Source organism: Urocitellus parryii, chromosome 2, assembly GCF_045843805.1.
Source record: "Urocitellus parryii isolate mUroPar1 chromosome 2, mUroPar1.hap1, whole genome shotgun sequence".
NCBI lineage: Eukaryota > Metazoa > Chordata > Mammalia > Rodentia > Sciuridae > Urocitellus > Urocitellus parryii.
In genome coordinates this window covers 91501717-91526222 of record NC_135532.1, presented here as the reverse complement: position 1 = coordinate 91526222, position 24506 = coordinate 91501717, and the positions used below count along the sequence as shown (strand labels likewise).

Here is a 24506-nt window from a genome sequence, read left to right as displayed (position 1 = left end):
GCCTGAGAGACAGGGTTAAAATGATGGGGTTGGTCTGGATGGAAAAACATAGAGGATGGCAACAGAGCTGGATCTTACTACATCTGGGCAGAGTGCACTTGAACACCACTGTAATAGGCCACTGCCAAATAGTGTCTTATCCCATCTGAGTGTACCACAGTCAGGGGCTCTGGACACCTTGGACATTGTTGTATTGATGTCTTGCCATGCCTGTGTACTCTACAGACTTACAGTATGTTTGGAAAGTTTGAACAGTACCATACAAGGTCACTGCCAAGTACAATATTGCTATGTCTTGGTGCTCCACAGTCACAGGGCATCTGGACATTATTACATGGGGTAACCATCATGTTATATTCAGAAGCCTCAAAACAAGAGATGAACACTGCATCTGAGATCAGTCCATCTAAGGCCTACAGGTTTTTTCCCCCTCCTAGGCCACCACACATGGAAGTGCTGGCTGAAGTTTACATACATGTGTTCTGCTTCATGAGGCAGCTTCTATCCCAGATAGATACGACTGTACACAGAAAGTCTGACCATTGTGTCTTACCTTGTGGGTGTCTGTGCATGTGTGGCTGAGTCTCTATGTGCTGCCTTTTACAAACAAAGCTCTGACAGCTGAGAATGTGAGCAAGACGTGTGTGTGTGAGGGGTGTAAGGGAACAGGGAGGAGTGTGTACTTGTCCCTCAAACCTGCATGAAGCACACGTACCACATAACTGGGCATTGTCTTTCACATACCCAGTTTTGATTCTTGGAAACAAAGACTCAGAAGAGGCTGCTTAGTCTGCCAAGTTCCAATCTAACTCTATCCAGTCCTTACTGAATTATCCTGAGAAAAGGTGTTCTGTAAAGCAGAGTGATGCCACCAAGCTTCTTGGGAGCACTGAGTGACATAGTGTACGTGAAGGTTGTGGCTGCAAGAGGCACTCAATAAACAACAAGTGATTGAAGGATGAAATGGACAAGAATCACATAGTCATGTGCACCCATGCAGTGACGCAGGAGGGTTGAGTCACACCTAGCTTTTCTGTCCTTTTGTCCACCCTCCTTCATCACCCTCTTTTAACTGATTTGGTCCCTTAGTTTGGAAGTAGGTTTTGCCTATTTCACATCTTCTACTCCATTACTGACCTAGAGCTAGGACTGACTTCCTGGGTGTGAGGACAGGCCTGCCTGAGGATGGGGCAGGCACTCCAGGCAGGGTAGACAACTCCACCGAAAGACAAGGGCAGCTCTTGGGAAGTAAAGGCAGCTCTGACTGTAAAGAGGCAACACTGGCCAGCCAGAGTGTGGCTGCCGGCCTGGATGGGGCCCCCAGTGTCAACCTCACAGTACTAAGCAGCCCTGGCAGGCGGGCCCAGGGCCGCTGGAGAGGCGGGGCTACTGTACTCTGAGCCTGTCAGAGGGCGGGGTTGCCCTACTCTTCCCAAGCCGCAGGGGGCGGTGGCCCTGGTCAGTTCGGAGGCAGGATGGACAGAGGCACGTTAGGAGGCAGATCTCTGACCGACCCGGGGCTGGGGAGCAGCGGGCAGGGTAGGCACGGGGCAGTGTGGGGAGTGTGGGGGGAATGGGAAAAGACCTGGGCACAGCGAGGGTGGTACTGGAGGGGATATGAGAGTGTTGGGATTTTCCCCCTGGTTTAGGGGTGCTCCTAGGAGGCATCAGTCTGTCACTGGCCTGGAGGCAGGGAAACACTGTTGCCTTGCAGGGGAGAGGGGGCTGGGCCAAGGGGGAGCTATAAATAGTGTCTTCCTTTAGTCCAGGGTGGAGGGACAGCCAGCTGGAGCTGCCTGAGGCCCTCCCACTTTGCCCCGTGCTGGCCTCAAAGGGGTCATATTCTTCTACCTCCCTTTTAAGGGGTCATCTAATTTGGGGATGACTAGAGGCTCATTTGGGAAGTTTTTCATATGATGTGGCTTTAGCTATTAAACCAGCATTTCTAGGGCACCTACCATGTACTTGAGCTGGTCCTGAGCTTCTGAAAGCACCTACTGTGTATTCTGTTTTGCTCATGCCTCTCGGGGCCCTTTCTCTGTGCCCTGACTTGTCTCAAATTACTTTGAGCACCTACTGTGTGCCCTGTGCTGGAGTGGAATCAGGAAGTAAAGATCAGAGTTCATAAGCTGCTTCTTACATGGTTCTATACCTCCAAGTCAGACCCTCACACTCTGTGTGCTCTGGGCTACTGGGGACAGTCCCTTCTGGAAATGGCTAGAAGAGGCCAGGATTCCTAAGGATCTCCCCCCCCCCCAGCAATGGCAGCATTAGGTGGGGGAATAAAGAGGAAGGGAGGCAGCAGAGAGCAGCAGGCCCTGCTACAACTTGCCTGTCCCTATAGACATGCCTGGGTACAGGGCTTGTTGGTACGTGTGCTTCTGCATGTGCATATGCAAGCTTGTGTGCACTGGCGTGTGAGTCTGTATGGCATGCATTGAGCCTGCCTCCCATCCTCATGCTGCGAACGGTGGCATATTGGTTCCACCAGAATTCAGCAACAGAAAAAACAGACTAGAAAGAGTATGAGCCTTGAGAACTATGGGTTGAAGACTTTAGCCACACCCCACGGCTTCTGGCCTGTGACACTGGGAGGGGGTTTGGTGGTCAGTGCAGAGGGGGCACCCTGGGAGCCAACTGGAATCAGGTCAGTTATGTTCGTGGTGGGGAGAGGCTGAGCCAGACATGTTCACCTACGAGTACACAGTGATATCCCAGCAGGAAAGCTGGCACACTTTGGGATGCCCTGAGGAAGGAAAAGTCATGAGGACCAGTTATTTTATGGGGTACCTACTGATCCTGGGAGATGCAGAGAGCCAGGAGAGAATTTCAATGAAGTGAACAACCAAGAGCCTGGGTGTGGAGGTTCAGCAATAGTGTAAAGGTGTGGGAGGTGAGGTTTTGAAGGCTGGGAATTGAGCTAAGTTCTTCCTGCATTGTGGACTGGCTCTTGGACAATTTTCTACCTAAGAAATAAGGCCATGGGAGGGGAGATGGTGATTACCTTCAGAGTAGATGTAGACCTTGGCTTTGGGAAGGGCCCTAGACCCCGACACTGACCTCCCAGATGAGTATATGGACATGGGAGGATGTGTCTGGGTCAGCCCAAGGTCAGCTGGGGGAGTGTGGGAGGTTACAGAGCTAAGGTGTTTCCTATGAATCAGGCTCATACTGTCTGGATGTAGAAATAGTCCTAGTTGCTTTGTCTTCCCTGGCTGTTTCCACTCCCTGCTCTCTACTAACATCCAGGAAGGCTACAGAAGAAGACAGTAGGCAGGCCTCAGGAGGTGCTGGGTGTTAGAGGAGACAGTCTCTACAATGAGTGTTGGACAGAGTATGGGTGTGTGGCAATGATGTTTCGTTAGCCAGGATTGCCCCAAGATGGCCTTGGCAGTGGCCAGGCTAAAGACAGGAGAGTTGGCTGTGTCAAGAATAGAATGAGTGGCTTTGGGGAACTAGGAAGCAGGTGAATGATCACAAGGGCCCTGGAGGGGAATGGGTGGTGGAAAATGCAGCTGGAGAATGAGGAAGGAGGAAATGGTGGACCCTGCTTCAGGCAGGGCATTTCCCAGAGTAGGCAGCTAGAGCTGGTTTCAGGCAAGGTCCAGGTAGGCTTCCAGCATTTAGACCTTCTGAACCTTCATTTCCTTAAGTAGGCAAGATGTTTGTTATCAGCCATCTCAAGTTATAGAAGGAGGTGCAGCATGAACTGACAATGAAGTCAGCTTTTTCTACATGCCCAGATCTTCTGGCTAGGTACACACTGGGCAGAGAACTTCAGTTTGCAGGGACCCTGCTAGGGATGTGATGGTGGACATCACTAGAGGGCAGTGTGATCCAGGTTCAAGCCATATTTGTGAGGGCTGGGGCAGAAAGTGTCCCAAATTTGGACAGGCAGGGTTGGCAATCATAGGAGGCAGAAGCCTGAAGGGGCTGGGCGGGTGCCAAACACATGAGAGTCCAGAAGGTTTCCCGAATTTCTGGATCTCTTCCTTGCCGCCTGTGCGTTTGCAAAGACAGGCAGGAGATAAATAATATACTGAATCAGAACACTAATTTGTTTTGGAACAGATTTCTCAGAATGATTTGACACATCACATTTAATCTACACCACAATCTCTTAAGATTAATGACCAGCGCACCCATTTTCCTGATGAAGAGGAAGAAGCTATTTATTTTTAAAATGCATAAACTTACGATGAAAATTTAATTGGTAAAAATGAAATCCTGGCAAGAGAATTAAGATGTGGCCAGGGTTTAGTGAATCCTCAAATAACTCAGTCACAAGATCCTGCGCATTTGCTCTAGGAGGGCAGGAGTTTAGTTTGTGCTCCCCAATTGCCAAAACCAAGAGAGAAACTCCATCGATCCTGAAATCTGTCATGTGTCTCTGTGCGTAGGATAAAGGAGCTCTTCCTGCGGCGAGGAGCAGGTTGGTTTTATGGACTGGGGAGAATCAAGGCTCGAGTCAGACTAGGTGGTTCAGCGCAGGACCAGGAGGGCGGGGCAATTAATGGCAGGGACAGCGGACCAGGGGTTGGAGTCACGCGGGAGCCGCCAGGCTTGTTCAGATTAACCCGGCCCTGCAGATCACGCAAGCCTCGCTGTACTGCGCGCAAACACTTCCCTCCTAGGGGACTGGAGGTCAAGCTCAGCAGGAAGCGGAAGCCCTGCTTGCCGTGGAGGCGGGGCTTAAATTCTCTGAGAGGGGATCACGGAGAACCACAGAAATCAGCAGAGCGTGATAGGCTCGCGCATCCGGGGCGGGGCCTGCATAATCCGGGCATTGGGCCTGGTGGAAATTGAGCATGCGTATTCTCTATCCTGCCCGAAAGGACGGGGCGTGCTTGGTCCAAAAAAAAGGACTGTTGGAGAGGTGGGCATGCGTAGTCGGAGCCTGGTCCTTCTGTTAGGGTGGAGCTTATTCATTTAGGGGCGGGACCCGAGGGAAGACTGAACAGCGTTGTCGCGGCTCGAAGAGGGGCGGGGCCTGGGGGGCGGGACCTCGGGTGGCCCGAGGTGGCTTGGCTGCTGGGTCCTCAGCGGCGCAGTCCCACTAGTCTCGGCCCGGGGATGGCGTCCCCACGGGAACTGACCCAAAACCCACTGAAGAAGATCTGGATGCCGTACAGCAATGGGAGACCTGCTCTGCACGCCTGCCAACGTGGTGGTGAGGGGAGGGAGGTGCACCGGGATGGATGGATAGAGGGCTTGGGTGGGAGTCTCTCGTGGAGAGGGAACAGGGGACTGGTGGGGAACCGGCACAGGCTATTATAACTGGTGGGAGGAGTCGGGGTTTGTGGGGGAGTTGGGGACGGTTGAAGAGGCGTGACAGTGGTGGGCTGAAGTGTGGTGGAGCAGGGGGTGGGTACAGGTGTGTGGGGCTATTTCTGCTTGATAGGGTAGGTCTGGCCACCCTATCGGGGAAGGCATTGGCTCCTTTGCTCCCCATTCTGTACCCAGGGTCTTCCGCTAAGGGAATACTCCGTGGAGAACTGAGCTGTGTGGCACTAGGAGAATCACTTTGCCTCTCCGAGTTCGAATTTTCAAAGGCCTAAGTATGGGCTAGTCCTCCAGAAGGAGGATGGGTGCTCCTTGGCCTTAATACCACGTTTTGGGAGGAGCTTTAGGGAATTACAAATGTGGTCAGGATAGAGGCAATAAGACCACTATGCCATGGACCCATCTTTGTGTCCATGGGGATGTAAGCATCCACATGTTTTATAGGTGAATAGTAAAACACAAGAGAGGAACATCTAGAAAATAAGCTGAAATTTGTGGAATTGCTAAGGGACACCTCTCCTGGAGTCCTGGATCTGCAGCTTTTTGTTACCAAGGAAAAGAAAGATTTGTTTTAGGAGTAACTGAAATATTGTAACAGATTAACAACTTGGCAAGGATCTCAAAGAACATCTAGTTCAGCTGGTGGTGCAGATATGGAAATGGATATTGGGAAATTGTCTGATGTGCCATGGTCTCCCTGAACTCCTGACCTCTGCTTATGTGTGATAAGGCAGGGAGGGGGATCCTCTGTGCTGGTGCTGCTAGGCTAGACTATGGCCATAGCTTTGACAATAATATGAGCCCTCCAGGAGAGGTTTGTGTGTATTTCTGATCATACTGTAAGTCCTGGTAAGGGGTGGCTGTGGTTTATTAGCTGATCAAGTTCTGATGGGGCCTTGGCCATTCAGGATTCACATTTTGAGTCATAAGAGGCTATGGCCTCAGCCTGGCCAACCCTACTGAGTCTAAGTAGGAGACTGGAGGTGTGGTGGCTGAAGCTCCTCTCTCTTATTCTTCTAACCAGCCTGTTAGGGCTGTGATGCTGACTAGGGGGCAGCTGCTATTATTTAATAAAGGGAAAGGAGTAAGAACCTTGATTTTGGAAGTGGGAATACTCAAGCTATTTACTGGCTGAGCTGTGTGGCCTTGAGCATGGAGCTGACCTTCCAGACTTTGGGATCCTTATCTATGCGAAGTGATAGTCATCATCTTTGATCCATGAAATGGCTGATTGACTGAGGAGTGTCCTTTGCTGCCAGCACCTCCACTCACAGTTGGAAATTCTTCCCCTGCTTGATGAAATTCAGAGCCACTCCTGAGGGCCCAGAAGCTCTTACATTCCCCATCATTGGCCTCTTAGCTCAGACCCAGAGGAGCTCTAGGGTGGGGCAGGCAGGGCTAGGGATAAAGAGGGTCCCAGGGATCACAGCAGGAAGAGCAATTTTTCTGATGACTTTTCTCATCCAAAAGTGACAGGATTCTTACTGTTTGAGGATAGGACCAGTGTGTGCAGAGGACAATAGGAGGAGAGAGGACTTTTTGTATAGAGGGCAATAGGAGGAGAGAGGACTTTTTGTATAGAGGGCAATAGAAGGAGGAAGAGAGGACTTTTTGTCTTTCTGAATGGGACCACCATGCACTAAGTGTGTGTGTGTGTGTGTATAATATATATATATATATATATATATATATATATATATATATATAATATATATTACACACACAAATATATACAATATGTATATAATATACATATGTTATAATATACATATATGTTATAATATGTATATAATATACATATAGTATGTGTGTGTGTGTATATATGTGTGTGTGTGTGTGTGTGTGTGTGTGTATATATATATATACTCTGTCTTCCCTAATTTGGCCTAAGGAGGTAGGAGCAGGTACAGTTTTGAAATCTGTTCTAGACATTTGTGGCTTTCAGTAGAAGTGCTTCTTGTCCTAGGCTTCTTATCTCCTAGAGCTCCTAGGACCTTCAGCAGATTTGCAGGAAAGGCACCAGTGAGGGAAGCTGAGTATGTTCAGTGTTATAGGAAGTGTGTTTTGTTGTCCTGTTTGCTCAGTATCGGGGTCCTTGTGGGCTCAGAGTTGCAGTTCTGTCTGCACACCCCAGCTCCTTTAGTCCATGTGCTGTCTGTTTCAAGAACTGTAGTGTGTTTCCTTTTTATCATGACTGCAATTTCTCCACTGCTGGAATTTCCCCAGCATTTTGCTGTTGTAAGCAGAGCTGCTATGAATATACTTGAACTTTGGTTTTCTTTGGGTCATTTCTTGTAACTTATCTTGAGGAGCAGAGGTGATAGCTCATTTATTGCCTTGTTTTGTACCTGGCTTGATTTGCTGGCCTGACTGCCCACCTTGCAAATTGATGGGAGAGGGGAAGGTGGATACTGTCACCAAATGATGTGGGAGGAAGTTAATGCCATGAGAAGAGGCCAGGGTCATCTCTGGGAAGACAAAAGATGTGAAGGGGTAGGGGATGTAGAAACACAATCCTGAGGTCATGGGATCTCCCCCCAAGAAGCAGTGGAAAGAGGTGGCCTTATCATGGATCCCTTCTGATTAGTGCCTTGAGAACTATGGCTAGCCTGGCCAAGAATTGTGCAAACAGCACAGGGCCTCAGTCATCTGCTAGCCTGAGGATTCAGGACCTTGCCTAACTTGTATTTCTCTCATTTAGGCCAAAGCTGAGGTTTTTCTGCATGTTTCTTCACTTTTGTTCACTGTTGGTCTATGGTCCGTAGGGTTCCTTCCTTCCTTTCCCTGGGGTTTGCAGATTGGGTCACATGGCCTTTTGCACAAAGGCCATGCACAGGAGTGATGAAAAATCCACTGGCAAGCAGGGATCTTTACTTCTCTGTGGGTCCTTCCAGGGACCAGTTTGTTGCCTTCACATCCCAAGTTCCAAGTGCAGTTAGTGCCAAAGTACATCTGAAACTTAGCCTGGTGTGCTGCTGGGATGAGGTAGATAGCACAGCTTCCTGGAAGTGGTTTGGTTTGTACATGAGTTTAGTGCTGGACTTTGCTGAGGAATTTTCATCCCATTTCATGGTGGGGACACCAAGGCTCAGAGTTGCTGGTGTCAGAATCAAGACAGGAATCTCTGCCTGTCCAGTTCCTGATTTCCAAGCTAAGCTAAGAGGCCCCCATGAAGGGGGCCTGGCAGTCTATCTAAGGAGGGTTACTTGTGAAGGCAATTGCAGAACCAAGTGGGCAGACAACGGGCAGTGACAGTTCCCTATATGTGTTCATCAGGCTATCTGCTATGGTTTTACTGGCCCAGGTCCTAAAGATGATGAAAGAGAAGCTCTCTGAGGCTTCTGAGGTGAAATTGAATTTGATCTCATTAAAAGCCGAGTTGGATCATATGAGGCTGGCCGTTCTGCGGCCTTGGTGTCTGTTCTAGCCAACTAAGGCTCAGAGGAGTGGCCCTTCCCTACCTCTAGCCTTGGCAACTTCTCAGGTTGGCACACTGACCTGTTGGCACATGATATCTTGGTGGACAGACTATCAGAAGGACTGTCCTTGTGGATATTGGTCTGGGCTTTTATTTTTAGCCACTGGTGGCCCATCCCTGGTAGACTTCTAGATGCCTCCCTTCTCCTGCCCATATTTCTTAAACACCAACATGGTACCAGGCCTCAAGACCCTGAATGGCTCAGACACTGCAGGCCTGCTTCTGCTCCAAGTGATCAGTTTAGAGAGGGTGATGGTGTACCAGGTGATCATGAAAGTACCACAGAGAAAAGCTTGTTGAGAAAGCAGCTTTTGGTCTAGGCTTTGATGAAAAGAAATTCACCATAGGGCTGGGATTGTGGCTCAGCGGTAGAGCCCTTGCCTAGCATGTGTGAGGCCCTGGGTTCCATCCTCAGCACCACATAAAAATAAATAAATAAAATAAAGATATATTTAAAAAAAAAAAAAGAAAAGAAAAAGAAATCCACCACAGGGAGGTCAAAACTGTGAGGCTTGTGGAGAGCCACAGTTTAGTCGGCATTTTGCTAGAGGGAATGGTTGAAAGGTGACCCTGTGTAATAGGAATGTGGAATAGGGCGGCTCGGGGATTAGGGTGGATCCTGCTGGGAATAGGGCGGCTCTGGGATTAGGGCGGATCCTGCTGCCTCGGGCGCCAGATACTTTGGAGTTCCGGTTGAGTTCTCCCGGGGTTCCGGGAGAATGGGCTCGGGAGAATTGGCGAGCCCGGTGGAGGGAATGTATTCCCGAGAAGTGTGTGTAGAGTGCCGGTGAGAGTTCGGGAATAAAGAGTTGCTGTTTGAACCTACAAGGCTGTGTGGCAGCTCGGTTATTTTGTGCCCAGACGGTTTGCGGCAGAGGCTGTATATGCTGACAGCACTGAATGATTGCTGGGATGGGGGGAACATGAGAACGTTAAGGTATGGATTCCTGGATGAGAGAGGCAGGCACTGAATACCCCTTGGGTCTTCCATGCATAATGTCTGGTTGAGCTTTATATTTGCTGGTGTACATCAGAATGATAGCTGGTAAAATCCCTGTTGTGTCCACCAGAGCCAAGACAGTCCTGAAGAATAGGGATCTGCCAGCTTGAGACTGAGTGTGGGGTCTTCAGGGAGCTGTCTGATGCCAGGAGGCCTGGAAGGTACAACTGATGCCAGTCCTGTGCCCTGAAGCTGAGAGACCACAGTCAGAGAAGGAGGGGCACACAGGAGGGGTCCTGGCTGTGTCTGACACTGTGTGCTGCTTTCCTTCCAGTTTGCATGACCAACTGCCCAACGCTCATTGTCATGGTGGGCCTGCCTGCCAGGGGCAAGACCTACATTTCTAAGAAGCTGACCAGATATCTGAACTGGATTGGTGTGCCTACTCGGGGTAAGCCTTCTAGAGGACACTGGGGGATATGTCGGGGAGGGGAAGAAGAAAGAGAAGGCCAGATGGTGGGGAAGGATCCTGGTCAGGAGTTGGTAGGTTTACTGTTCTGTGAAAGCTGAGCCTTTCCTTCCTCTCAGAATTCAACGTTGGCCAGTATCGTCGGGACATGGTCAAGACATACAAATCTTTTGAGTTTTTTCTCCCGGACAATGAAGAGGGCCTGAAAATCAGGAAGTAAGTACGTTGGGTGTGGGGAAGCACTGTTGTTGAGAAGGCCAACAAATTATCACCTACTTACTGAGAAGTCCTTGTAGCTTCTAGAGCCAAGCAGCTTGTGAATACCTGAGCTGTTCCTGAGCCCTAGCCTTGTTCTGCCTCAATGGCTGTGTTAAAGCCATTCTCTGGACCTCTGAGGATGTGGTTGGTTGGGATGTGATGGATCTAGAAACAAGAGGAAATGGTATATAGTCTCTTGGTGGCTGGCCCATTCCTACCCTGGTGTAAGGATCCTTGGTAAGGGCATCTTGTAAGACTACAGAAGCAGCTTCAGGGAGGGGAGAGATAGGTTAGAAGTGGCTATGCTGAAGGACTATCACCCCAGGCCTTGCTGGTGGTGAGAGGAACCCTAGATGGTACAGAGATGGCCTCTGGGGTAGAGCAGGGTGGGGTCTTTCCTCTCTTGCCCCAGAATAAGCACCTTCTGTATATTTAAAGCATGTTTGCCATGTGCTTGGCATGTTCTTGGCATCTGTGGATCATGCTTGGCTTTGTTTTGAAGTGGCCTGTATGCTTCTGGGTATGTAGTTCCCACTCCTACTCTTCTTAATGAGATAGAAATGTGCATATGATAACCTCATCCCCATTCAGACTTGAACTAAACACTTTATCCAAGGAACTGAGCATGACTGCTGGTCTGAGGAGCTATGCTGTGCTCTTCTTGGCAGGTGTTATCAGGGTGATCAAGGAGCCCCTTGTCAAGAAAGGTGTAGTGGTACACACCCATAACCCAATGACTCATGAATCTGAGCCAAGAGGATAGCAAGTTTGAGGCAAGACCCTGACTCAAAAATTAAAAAAAAAAAAAAAAAAGACTGGGAATCTGGGGATGTAGCTTGTTGGTAGAGCACCCTGGATTCATTCTAATCCCCAGTACTATTAAAAAAAGAAGAAGAAGAAACGCCTGAAGCCCCTGTCAGCCTAGGATGACAGAGACTTGCTTTGGGTTTTGGGCTCAGCCATCACGGTAGGGCAGTGAGCAGACGTTGCTCAGCTCTAGTGACTTCTCCAAATCAAACAACCTCAAGGTAGAAGTTATGAGGTTGCCCCCACAAACTGGCAAAGTGACGCCATGGTTTGGACACTAGGCTGTTTATGCCTTCTATGGCCACCAGGGGGCAAGATCTCCCTATTGTGGGACTTGGAACTTAAGCCACTTTGTTCCTGCTTTATTAGGGCTGGGCCAGGCTGATTCACCAAAAAGAGGGGTCTGATGTTCAGGTTTTTGTGGCCAACTTGCAGGTAAAACACAAGGCAGACCCTCTGGTGATGTGGAGCCAGATAAAAGAAAAAGGACTGATTTTGAGCCTGAAGATCAAACAAATGGGAACTTTACTCTTAGGCTGAAAAAATGAAAGTATAGATTAAAAAAAAGTAATTTGTCTATCTCTAGACCTTAAAGGATAAATGGATAAAATAGGAAAGATATTTCCACATGCCAATCCATATTGCAGCAATGAATAAAAGGGCTGAAATGTCCTGAAAATAGTGAAGTTAATAATCCATTGATAATTTGTAAGGGTTATAAATTCCTGAGAGTCTATGGACCTGGGCTGAAGGACAGAGATGGTGACATCCTCCTTCAGAAGGTGTGGTTTTGGAAGTTCTCTCTTCCAGAACAGGAAATTGAACATTAAGCTTGATATTGCACTGGGAAAGTCATAATGTCTCTCTTCCCCCACCACCAGCCCCTGCATGTACACAAGAAAATGTCTTTTTTAAAAGTACTTATTTTGATAATCAGGGGAAAATGCATGACAGCTAGAAATCATGAATAAGTCCAAGTGGCAGCAGGGATTTATGCGCAATGACATGATGAGGGCAAAGTACAGAAATAGTATTTTAAAAAAATTTCTACTAACTGGGCATGGTGGTGCATGTTTGTAATCCCAGTGACTTAGGAGACTGAGGCAGGAGGATTCTAAGTTTGAAACCAGCCTCTGCAACTTAGCGAGTCCCTAAGCAACTTAGTGAGACCCTGTCTCAAAATAAAATGAAAAAGGGTTGAAGTGGTACACATGTGTAATCAGCTACTTGGGAGGCTGAGGCAAGAGGATCACTGTTCAAGACTAGTCTAGGCAACATAGTGAAAAAATCCAAATGTTCAGGAGTGCATAGGCTTCACCTTACAGGAGCAAAATTAGTGAAACACTAAAAATTATTGCCAGGAAAAGAAGTGAAGCCTTGAAAAGTGAAGGAATCCTAGAGCTATCCCCCCTCCTATCTTGGATAGGGTAAGTTTCTGCATTCTCTTAGCTTGGGTAAGCTGCTGGGATGACCCTGTGTTTTTTCTCCTAAAGGCAGTGTGCCTTGGCAGCCCTCTGTGATGTCCGAAGATTCCTCAGTGAGGAGGGGGGTCATGTGGCGGTGAGTGAAACCCTGGTCACAGCTGGGAGTGAGACATGGGACCATATGGGACATGTGTATTATCTACTCCTTTTCACATAAGGCATCTGGAAGGGGAGGTGGGGTGCATGTGCCCTGGATGCCTCTGGGTGCCAGCCTGAGGAGGAAGTTTGGGGTGGCTGTGAAGGATGAAGTTAGAGGAAACTCCTGGCCCAAGAGTTTTCCTCAGGGATTATAACTGCATTTAACCCAAGAGGACTTCCCTTGGGAAGTCAGGGCTATCATTACACCTAAATTTTTGACACAAGTGATTTCTCCAGGTGTGGGAAGTCCTGCCTAGCATTTACTGCCTGTTCTAGGAACCAGCTGAGTCCCAGGAAGGAAATTCTACCTACATGGGGGCCCTTGCAGTAAGATGGAAGGGTGGGGCAAGTCTGAGCTAGGGTGTCAGCTGGGAAAGGCTCTAGCTCAGCCCTCTACTTCCAATCATGGGAGCTGTTCTTTCCCTTCTGCTTTCTACTTGGAGTTATTCCTCCTGGAGCTCTTTGTCCCCTGGCTTCAATATGGATAAAGTGCCTGTGGCACAGCTGTCACCCTGGGAGTTCTCTTCTCTCCTGGGTTGAATCCCCTGCTTCTAGATCTCATGTCTTCCTCACCTTTTACTGAGTTGCTTTGTTGAAGCACATCTTCCAGGAGCTTCCTAAGAAAGATACTTGAGGAGCTGGGTGTGGTGGTGCATGCCTGTAATCCCAGTGGCTTGGGAAGGGCTTGGGAGGCTGAGGCAGGAGGATCATGAATTTAAAGCCAGCCTCAGCAACTTAGCAAGGCCCTAAGTAACTCATTGAGACCGTGTCTCTAAATAAAATATAAAACAGGACTGGGGATCTGGCTCATGGTTAAGCACCCCTGGATTTATTCCCCAGTATCAAAATATAAATAAATAAAAAATAAAGTAATTGAGAAGAAAAGTGTATGAAGGTTTGCATATCAGAGATGTCTTTTCCTACTCCCTATCTCTCTTCTCTCCCCTCCCTTCCTTCTCTTTCTTCATCTTCACATTACATGGTTGGGTAGAGAATTTTAGGTTACAAAATCTTTTTACAACCTTGTTTTAAAGCTTCTAGAGAGACCACACAGAAATCTTACGTTGTTGATTTCTTGATCTTTGTATAAGGTTCATCTATTGAAATGATCTTGGGACTTTTCATGCTCCTTTCCCTTTGGAGAACTTTAGGTCTTCAAGGCAAAGGACCTTATGTTACGTCTTCTCTCCTCCACCCTGTTGTCTTTTAGGGGGCCCTTGCCATATCTTCCATATCAGGGAAATTGTCATACATTATTTCTTTGATAAACCATCTGTGCTACTTTCTGGCAACTCATTTCTCAGTTCTCCCATTTCTGAGCTGCTTTTTCTAGATTCCTGATGGCTACATGCTAAGCTTGATCCCTAATTTTGTTTCCCCACCTCACTTTCTCTGTCTTTTTTGTTTTGAGGCAGACTTCCTCAACATTATCTCATAAGTGGTTGAATATTTTTAAAATTTCAGAGATGGTCTGGGAATGTATCTCATTGTTACAGAACTAGCCTAATATATGCAAGGCCCTGGATTCAGTCCCCAGCACTACCAAAAAAAAGGAAAGAAAATCAGTGATTATACTTTTCTTTTTCTCTGAGTGGTCCAGTTTTTTTTTTTTTTTTTTTTTTTTTTTTTTTAGGCGGGTGGGGGGTACAGGGATTGAACTCAGGGGCACTCAACCACATCCCCATATCCCGTTTTTTGTATTTTATTTAAGCAGGGTCTCACTGAGTTGCTTAGGGCCTCACTAAATTGCTGAGGCTGGCTTTGAACTCATGATCCTCTTGCCTCAGCCTCCCAAGCTGCTGGGATTACAGTCATGCACCACCACATCTGGCAAGTGGTTCAGTTTTTAGAAGTTTGTTCTTGTTTTGTGGTTACTATATCCTTCTGTATCTCTTTGGGATTTTATAAGATTTCTTTTTCTTTTTTTTTTTTCCCTTTTTTGTACTGGGGATTGAACTCAGGGGTACTTGACCACTGAGCCACATCTCCAGCCCTATTTTTTGGTATTTTATTAGAGACAGGTTCTCACTGAGTTGCTTAGTGCCTTTGCAGTTGCTGAGGCTGGCTTTGAACTCGCAATTCTCCTGTCTCAGCCTCCCAAGCCACTGGGATTATAGGCCCAGCTTTTTTTTTTCTTTTTAATGTTTTCTTCTGTTCTATGTCCTGTTTTCATTTTCTTCAAGTACCTTTTTGTTTTGTTTTCTTTGATTTTCTGTTTGATTTTTTTCTTTCCTTCTTTTTTTTTTTTTTTTCAGTACTGGGTATTGAACCAAGGGACATTCAACCACTGAGCTACATCCTCAGTCCTTTAAAAATTTTCTTTTGAGACAGGGTCTCACTAAATTGCTGAGATTAGCCTTAAACTTTCCATCTTCTTGCCTCAGTCTCCCAGGTTGTTGGAATTATAGGCAGGTACTTGGCTAGTCTTTGTTTTTCTTTTCTTTCTTTCTTTTATTAGAGCTTTAGAGTTACACGTAGTAGTTGTTCATCCTGACAAACTCATACATACATGGAAATTATTTCAGTTCATGATCCTCCCCCTTTTCCCTTCCATCCTCCCTCCCCTTTTTCATTTTTCTTCCTCTACTCTGCTAGACTTCCATATTATATTAATTTATTTTTGATTAGTTCTTTACATTATCCTATTCTTCCCTCCTCCTTGCTTTTATTTTATTTTAACTTCCACATATGAGAGAAAATATTTGATTTTTGAGTTTCTGAGTTTGGCTAATTTCACTTAGCATGATATTCTCCATTTTCATTCATTTACTGGCAAATACTATTATTTCATTCTTTTTTATGGCTGAATAGAACTCCATTACTGCAGTGTGTGTGTGTGTGTGTGTGTGTGTATGTACATATGTATATATATTAAGAAATTGTGACATATGTATATATTACATATATATCGTGATATATGTATATGAAATATGAATGCTCAAAAATTTTGAAAAAATGTTCAACATCTCTAGTATATATATATATATATATATATATCAATTTCTTAATCCATTCATATATTGACAAACATCTGTGTTGATTCCATAATGTAGCTATTGTGAATTGTGCTGGTATAAACATTGATGTAGCTGTTTTGCTGTCATATACTGATTTTAGATTTTTGGGGGAGATACTAAGGAGTGGGTTAGCTGGTCATATGGTGGTTCCATTCCTGTTTTTTTTTTTTTTTTTTTTTGGTACTGGGACACTCGAACACTGAGCCACATCCCCAGCCCTATTTTTTTAGAGACAGGGTCTCACTGAGTTGCTTAGCACCTCACTTTTGCTGAGGCTGGCTTAGAATTTGCAATCCTGCTGCCTTACCTTGAGAGCCACTGAGATTATAGGCATGCACCACCTGCCCATCCCATCCCTAGTTTTTTGCAAAATCTTCATATTGCTTTCCAGAGTGTTTGTACTAGTCTATAGTTCCACCAGCAGTGTACATGTATACCTTTTCCCTTACAACCTCACCAGCATTTATTATTGTTTGTATTCTTGATCATAGCCATTCTGACTGTAATGAGATGAAATCTTAGTGTAGTTTTGTTTTTCTTGTTAGAAGTTTTGCTTGAATGTCCACCGAGCCATGGTTGGATGCCCCTTTTAAAAAGTGATGGTGCATTCCCCACCCCAATCTAATATATGCCATTTATACTATATCTTTCCTTATAGAGATGAGTCTGTTTCTGAATTCTGTTTACTGTTGCACTAACATGTTTTCATACCCATACATCAATGTACATTGTCTAAACACAGTGTGCAAATAAGTTTTATACTAGAACTAGTTTTCTCAGCTTAATTGTTCTTCATTAATATATTGGCTATTGTTCCTCTTTGATTTGCAACTTAAATTTTAGAATAAGTTTTTCAAGCTACACAAAAAACCTTTTAGGCTTTTTACTGGAATTGTATTAAATCTCCTGATCAATTTGGGGATAAATTTTAATGATATCAAATCTTTCTGTCCTTGAAAATGACATGGCTCTTCGTTTTTAAATATCTTTCAATAAAGTTTTATGATTTTCTCCATTAAAAGGTGGAAAAAAAGTGACAGTGCAAAAGCTGATTGAATGTTTTAATGGCTACATTGTACCCTGGGGTGCTTGGATAGGTCCAGGCACTTCATAAGGAGCCCAGTGGGTCAAGTGTCTGGCTGGGTAGGGCAGGGAGCAGGCCTGGGGTTTCAACTACTCTTTGTTGGATCTCCAGTCAGTCTTCCCATTTCTTCTCCACCCTCGTCCCTTTTTTCAGAGAAGCCCATGCCTCATTCTAGGGCAAGTGGATATGCTCTGGCTTGTGTTTGTTTTTCTGCATTTCTCTGAGTCCGTCACCAGGTGTCTATCTCCTATCCTCTTGTTCTCTTTATCCTATTGGAATCTGAGTATGGAGTGGAAATAACGTAGATTCAGTTCACCTATATTTATATATTCATCTGTTTTTCATTAACAAAATATGTGAGACAGACTAATTTCATTTTATAAAGAGGTTTACTTATCTTACTGTTTTAAAGGCTGAAAATGTAATATCAGACAATTCATTGGTTTAGTCTCCGTAGGGGCCTAATGGCATCAAGGTGGAAGCCCATGTGGGAGGAAGAGATCACATTGGGATACAGGAAGCCAGAGACCTGGATGGGCCAGATTTGCTGTTTTTATAACAATCCTCTCTGGAGAACTATCATAACATGAACCTTGGGGGATCAACAACAGCACCATGTTTAACTAGTTTTACTGGAGTTCCTGTTGGTTACATATGAACTAAGTAACTGCTATATGCATTACTGAATCATTTCTCTGTGAAAGTCTGCAGGTGACTGGCCAGGCCAGTCATCTAGGCAGCAACTGGTCCTAGTGAGAAATCCAGTTCTCAGAGATGGTCTCATTGCAGCCCCCTGGTGAACTATTTTCCCCAGGGCAAAGGGTGAGTTAACTCCAGTTTGGTCCTAGGTTTTTGATGCAACCAATACCACCCGAGAGCGGAGAGCAACTATATTTAATTTTGGGGAACAGAATGGCTACAAGGTGAGACGTTTTCACCTCCCCTCCTTGGTTGGGTCATCTGGGGTACCTTTCAGAGTCTCCTGATGCACATAGGGCTTTGGGCTACCATGGTTCCTGAGTATAATTTGGGATGAGAGGTCCTATTTTTTTTTTTTTCCTTTCTCTCTTCCTGGGGTTTTCTTTCCAGGGGGAAAGGAGATTGTAATGGGGAGAGTCCAAGGCCATACTTCTTTAGCTCTGTGATCCCTGACCCTGATTCAGCCCCCTTGAAAGAAAGGCCTCAGGGCCTGGCTGCTAGTTCACATTGCCCTGGGTGGGGTGGAGAATTCTATGGAAGAAGGCCCAGAGCCTTAAAGATGTTTTCCCTCCTACCAACCCTGGTGCTTCTGGTTTTTGCTGCAGACATTTTTTGTTGAGTCCATCTGTGTAGATCCTGAGGTCATAGCTGCCAACATCGTGGTGAGTGGTGCATTGGGGGCAATAATGAAACAAAAAGTGGCATGTGAGAGTGAGGCCCTTCTTCAGATTTGGGTTGATTCTGGGCTGACTTTCATTTGATCTTCTTGAACATTTTGGGGGCGGAGAAGTAGTGTAGCTTCCAAAGCTAGGTCACATGAATCTGGACCCCTGAGGACCACTCATATGGAAAGCTGTGTGGCTCCTGGGCATTCATTCTTGCTCTTTCCTCCTACCTTCATTCTTGTTCTTTCCTCCTTCTCCCTCCACTCCTCCCTCCATAATCCCCTGGACAGTGGGAGAAGAGCTTTGGCTAGGAGTGGGGATGGGGGTTTTGTTTTCCTGAGGAATGACCATGTGGGCTTGGGGAGATAGGACAGGTTGGGAAAGGCTTATAGGCCTTCCTGGACCAACAAGGTAAGGGACTTCAATCTCAGGGCACTTATGTGTGAACTCAGAGCAGGGAGCTGCTTGTCTCTTCCTTACGGGAAAATTCCCCTAACTTCTAGCCACAGGCCCCAGCCCTGGCCTGGCCTCTGGCCCAAACTTCCCCATCCCCCTGCCCAGCAGTCTCCTTTATCATCTCTGACTGGCCTTCAATCCTGATATGCCCTTACTCTGTACTTGGCTTCTGCAGCAAGTTAAACTGGGCAGTCCTGACTATGTCAACCGTGACAGCGATGAGGCCACAGAGGATTTCATGAGGCGCATTGAGTGCTATGAGAATTCCTACGAGTCACTGGATGAGGACCTAGACAGGTGAGTGAGGAGAATGCTGTGTCCTCTAGCTACAGTGGGTGAGTGGTAGGGAGTCCTACTTGGTAGCCACCTTGTAGCTCCCCATGGTGGTAGCTGAAGACCATACCAAAAGGCAGAGATGGTCTGACCTTTTTTGTTTCTTTTCTTGGGGCAGAAATTGTTGGCCATAGGTGACTTGTAGAACACCTGGTAGCTCTTCTGGATCTCTGCGAGTCAGGATTTCCTATTATTCTACCATAAAACCAAATCTAATTTTTGTGCAGAGAGTCTTCTTACAAGGCATTTGTAAACATTATATACTGTTCTTTCAATGTGCAATCTATTTTGGGGAGAGGAGGGAGACCCAGACCCTGCCTGTGAACAGTGGGCAGCAATCAGTGCTTGTTAGCTCCACTTGCCTTTCTCTGAAATGGAGGAGCAAGCAGGACTATTGAGTGGCAAGGAGTCTTTAGGTCCATAAGGGGCATGCAATGGAGGATCTTATAGCTGGGATCAACAAGCATTTTCTGTAAAGGGTCAGATAGTGAATATTTTATTTAGGCTTTGGAATGTCTAGTCTCTGTTCCAGTGACTCAGGTCTGCCATTGTAGTACAAAAGAAACAGTATGCAAATAAGCAGGTGTGTTCCAGTAAAAGTTTATAAAAACAGCCTATGGCTGCATTTGAATTGCTGACTATAGTATGCCAACTCCAGTTTCAAACACATAAACGGACAGTGGTTAAGTAAATAACAGTGTAGCCCTTGGTAAAATATTACATAGTAACTGTCAATCATAATTATGGAGAGGCATGGCAGAATATATGTTGTGTAACATTAAGTGGAAGGTTGAAATATAGATGTGTGTCTAGGTCCTGTATAATCATATAAGAATATATAATGCAAAAAAAAAAAGAATATATAATGCATATGAACTAAGGAACACAAGCAACTGTTAGAGGGATAGTTTCTGGAGATGTTTATAGAACAGTCAGTTCTGGACAGGCCCTGGCCTGAGACATCTCTTTTGTCTACTGGGCTCTAGAAACCAGCCCAGATCTGAATAGAGCTAACGGCACTTTGGGCCTCTCTGTAGCTTTCGTTTTGCCTCAGGTTTCCCCAGCACATGTTTTGCCTCATTGTCCTATGATGCAACTGTACATAGGGGCTCCTCTAGAGCAGCTCCTATTAAATTTTTCAGGAAACATTGCTGTTTTTGTTGGTAATGTTAGAGTAATAACTCTAAACTGAGGCCCCATGGACTAAACAGTTAGAATTCAAATGTGAATATCCAGAGGCCTCTTAGGTGGATCACAGCCTGTCCCTACCCCTGCCAGCATAAGTGTGTTCTCCAAGCTTTAGGGTCATATATGTCTAAAGCAGAGAAAGTAACTAACTGAGCTGGGTTTATCAGCTGCTACCACCAAGACCATCCTTCTGTGTTTCTTGTCTTGTCCACCAGCTGTATGATGTAGGGTGTGGCAGCTGCTTGGCATATATAAATGACCTGGACTGGGTTCTTGGGGGAGGGGTTTTCTGGAGGAAGCAAAGCTGACCAGGAAGCATGGGGAGCTTTTGCATTTGCCAGCTACTCCCAGGTCAACCCTTGGGAAAATTGTCTCTTGTTTCAACTTACAGACGGTGTATTGAGAGCTCAGAGGTAGGCAAGAAGGGACCTGGGGGACACATGAGCAGCAATAAAAGTCATGATGTGGTATGACTGGCCACTGCTTTGGATGTCACCTTTGTAAGCATGATTAGTGTTGAGCACTTCTCACTGGACTTGTCTGTGTGTCATATGTGGTGTGGTGTGTTGCTCCTGCCTCACCCTTATTACTTGCACACCAGCTAATGGTCCTGAGTGTTGTGATCTCATCTTGTTGGTTGAAGATGTAAGGCCTTACAACTGGGTCCTGTGGCTGGCCAGTGTGCCTTCTAAGGTCCCTGACCACACTCACAGGCCTCTCTCTACCTTCTCTCTGGAAAGGGATCTGTCCTATATCAAGATCATGGACGTGGGGCAGAGCTACGTGGTGAACCGTGTAGCTGACCACATCCAGAGCCGAATCGTATATTACCTCATGAACATCCATGTGACTCCCCGTTCCATCTACCTCTGCCGGCATGGGGAGAGTGAGCTCAACCTCAAGGGCCGGATCGGTGGGGACCCAGGACTATCCCCCCGGGGCAGGGAGGTTAGTGTGTATGTATCTGCCCATTGGTACCTCTGGGTGGCTGGATATCTGTATATGTGTGTGTACTATGATTGGGCTTCTGTGCAATTGAGGTACATGACCTTCATTCAGTCTAGAATATTTCTATCCTGTAGGGAAGGTCATCAGTCACCTAGCAAATGCCTAGAACTCTGGTCTCCATGTGAGCAGTCATTAGCTGAGCCCTTTTTCTGGCAGAGTTCTACAACCCTTGGAGTGACATGAGCAGTGCTGAAGGGTTGGGGGGCTGATAGCTGTGCCATAGTCTAGAGGGATATTGAGGCCTCAGCAGGAAGATCATGTGGCCTAGGGCATATGGACTGGGGTGGGAGGATCAACAAATCATGGCTGAAACTGCTTTCAGGGCCTGGGGAGAGTGCCCTAGAATATTGCTTGTAAGTCTATGTCATTGGGAGTTCATGTTTTTTACTAAACCTATGTTCTCTGAGGCTGAGCATGATCCCATGGACCCTATGGCTATAGGATCCTTTTAGGGCAACCCAGGACCTACAGGTCTGAATTTGCCTGTGATATGTTTCAGTTTGCAAAGAGTCTGGCCCAGTTCATCAGTGACCAGAACATCAAGGATCTGAAGGTCTGGACGAGCCAGATGAAGAGGACGATCCAGACAGCTGAGGCACTGGGTGTACCTTATGAGCAGTGGAAGGTTCTCAATGAGATTGATGCGGTAATTACCATCCCTTCCTTGCCCTGCCTGTTTCCAGAGCACAGTGCTAAGTGTCAGGGAAAACTTTCTCCTTAATTTACTTCATTGTTTTTTTGACTCCCCCTTCTCTTTTACATTTAAACGAACTAGATTAATCAAAATTCATTTTTTAAAATGTTTATTTTTTAGTTAAAGGTGGACACAATATCTTTATTTTATTTTTATGTGGTTCTAAGGATTGAATCCAGTGCCCCATGCATACTAGGCGAGCACTCTACCTCTGAGCCACAACCCCAGATTTATTTTGATGTTCTGATAAAAGCTTTAAATCTGTTCTTTCCCCAGTTAATTCATTTGCCTATAGCCATTTAAAATTTTTTTTTGAAGTGTAGAAGAAACAGTATACATCTACAACAGAAATTGTAGATGGACAGAATACCATCCTTTTATTTGTTTATTTTTATGTGGTGCTAAGGATAGAACCCAGTGCCCCACACATGCTAGGCAAGTGCTCTGCCACTGAGCTACAGCACAGTCCCACCTATAGCCATTTATCTATATTTTTTCTGTCAATTTATTTTACTTAATTTTATATTACGTTCTTACATATATGTATCTTTATATCACATTATTTTAATTATGGTAGTTCTGCTGTATTTTTTGGCTCTTTGGAAGCTTATGTGAGATCTTTTTTTTTTTTTTTTTTCTTTTACATTGTCTACCTTCTCTTTTTTCTTTTTTCTTTCTGTACTAGGAATTCTGTGGAGGCTACTCAATTTTGAAGTCACTCCTACTGTTGGAGTGTAGTCTTTAAGGTTCTCACTGAAAACCCTAGGGGCCCCAGGCCTTTTTTGTTGTTGTTGTCTCTTTGGCCCAAGACTGCTGACAGCTCTACTAAGCTTCTGCTTAGTTCTTATTTTCTGTTTGGCTTCTTACCTTTCAGCTTCCACTTTCAGATTGGCAAAATCTACAAGAAAAAGTGATACTATCACATATCAACTTCACCTCTTTAGACCTCCCTTTGCTCTAAGATCTTGACCTCTCAAGTCCTCTCTATCTTGGTAACTCTATGATGATATCAAACAGATTTAAAAAATTTTTTCTCTCTGGTTTTTCTAGTTGCTCTTGTTTCTAGTTGGTTGAAACAAGCTAGTTTTCCATTGCCTGAAACAGAAGTCTCTAACAGGATCAGATTTGAATCTTAGAAAGATCACCTCAACTCATGTTGAGAATGTTTTTGTTGGAGTGAAGTGGGAAACGAGCTGGGGAAGGAGACTAGTTGGAGCACTTGCAGTGGATTGGTAAGGTGTTTACATCTAAAACTTGGGTGATGACAGTGATAGAGGGAGGAATGGATGGATTTGAGGGATGTTTATTCATCCTTCAAACTTATGTGAGCCCACCCTGTGCCAAGGAACTATGGCCAGGTTCTGAGGACCAGGACCAGAGAGGGAAGTGGTAGAACTTGTGGGGATAAAGGGAGAAAAGTATCCAGGATGACTGTAGGTTTCCAGTCACTGGGATGAGTTCTGGAGCAAGGAAGATGATGAACTCACACTAGAGCAAGCTGTCTTTTTCTTTATCACATGGTAGATGCTCAGTAAATATGCACTGAATGAGAGAAAAGAATTCCTGGGAAATATTAAAAAACAGATACCTAAGAGACAGTTTGATCTCTTAAGAGATAAGAGAGAGTTGAGCTTGTTCATCTCTATATAGGCATGATACCTGAGATTGTGAAATGGATAAGAGGGTAGAAGGAAGAGAAGCAGGGCCCAGGACAAAGTCCTGGGAAACCTCAACATGTAAGGGTTAAGGAGAAGCCTTTAGATAGCCATCTAATGAAGTGAAAGGGAAACCAAGCTGATGGGATCCTTTGGAAATCAAGGCAGAAAGAAGGACACAGTATCAGGGAGGGCTGATACTTGGGAATGAGGCACTGAGGTCAGGCTCCAAATTAACCACTTGTATGTCAACAGTGTCACCAGGCTTCTTGATATGAGCTTGGTGGGGCTGGAGCCTGGTGGGAATGGGTGGGAAGTGAATGGACGGCAAGGAGGTGAATACCTGGCCAGGTATAAGCTGAAAAGGTATGGCTGGTAGAAAGAGAGAGAGTGGAGACTCAAGGGACCCTGAGAGGTTCCAGAGGCCCAGATTCCTGAGTAACAGGAGGGGAGGAGGGGAACGTGGGCACAGAAAATTTGATATCTTTTTTCCTTAGAGTCTAGCTCTGTCTGGCTATTCCCAGTCCACCCAAAACTCACAGCCAGATTTTTTTACTCTAGTAAGTTTCCAGTTGATTTTTGTGGATTTTCTTGAGGAGCTATTATCTGAAATAAGGATAATCCAGATTTTTCCTTCCTAATTTAGGTATCTTGTGTTTCTGTTTCATATTATTACATTGGCAAGAGTATATGATGAGCAGTGTACATGTTCTTTTTGGTGCTTATTTTTTTTTTTTTAGAGAGAATTTTTAATATTTATTTTTTAATTTTCGGCGGACACAACATCTTTGTTTGTATGTGGTGCTTTGGATCGAACCCGGGCCGCACGCATGCCAGGCGAGCGTGCCAC

At 45.7% G+C, this 24506-nt stretch overlaps 1 protein-coding gene across 4 annotated transcripts in view; it reads left to right on the top strand.

The window, feature by feature from the left end:
• Positions 1–1474: 1474 nt before the first annotated feature.
• Pfkfb4 (6-phosphofructo-2-kinase/fructose-2,6-biphosphatase 4) overlaps positions 1475–24506 on the top strand; it is a 41957-nt gene continuing 18925 nt past the window's right edge. Inside the window, exons 1-10 of one of the 4 annotated variants that reach the window (XM_026383873.2) lie at positions 1479–1539; positions 9832–9922; positions 10036–10152; positions 10290–10386; positions 12729–12795; positions 17807–17881; positions 18263–18319; positions 18954–19075; positions 21040–21247; positions 21807–21953. In XM_026383873.2, coding sequence (XP_026239658.1) covers positions 9904–9922; positions 10036–10152; positions 10290–10386; positions 12729–12795; positions 17807–17881; positions 18263–18319; positions 18954–19075; positions 21040–21247; positions 21807–21953 — 909 coding nt within the window. In that variant the 5' untranslated portion in view covers positions 1479–1539; positions 9832–9903. Of the gene's footprint in view, positions 1540–5013; positions 5171–9831; positions 9923–10035; positions 10153–10289; positions 10387–12728; positions 12796–17806; positions 17882–18262; positions 18320–18953; positions 19076–21039; positions 21248–21806; positions 21954–24506 lie in introns of those variants that run through there. The other 3 variants (XM_026383872.2, XM_026383871.2, XM_026383874.2) reach the window with 3 other exon arrangements.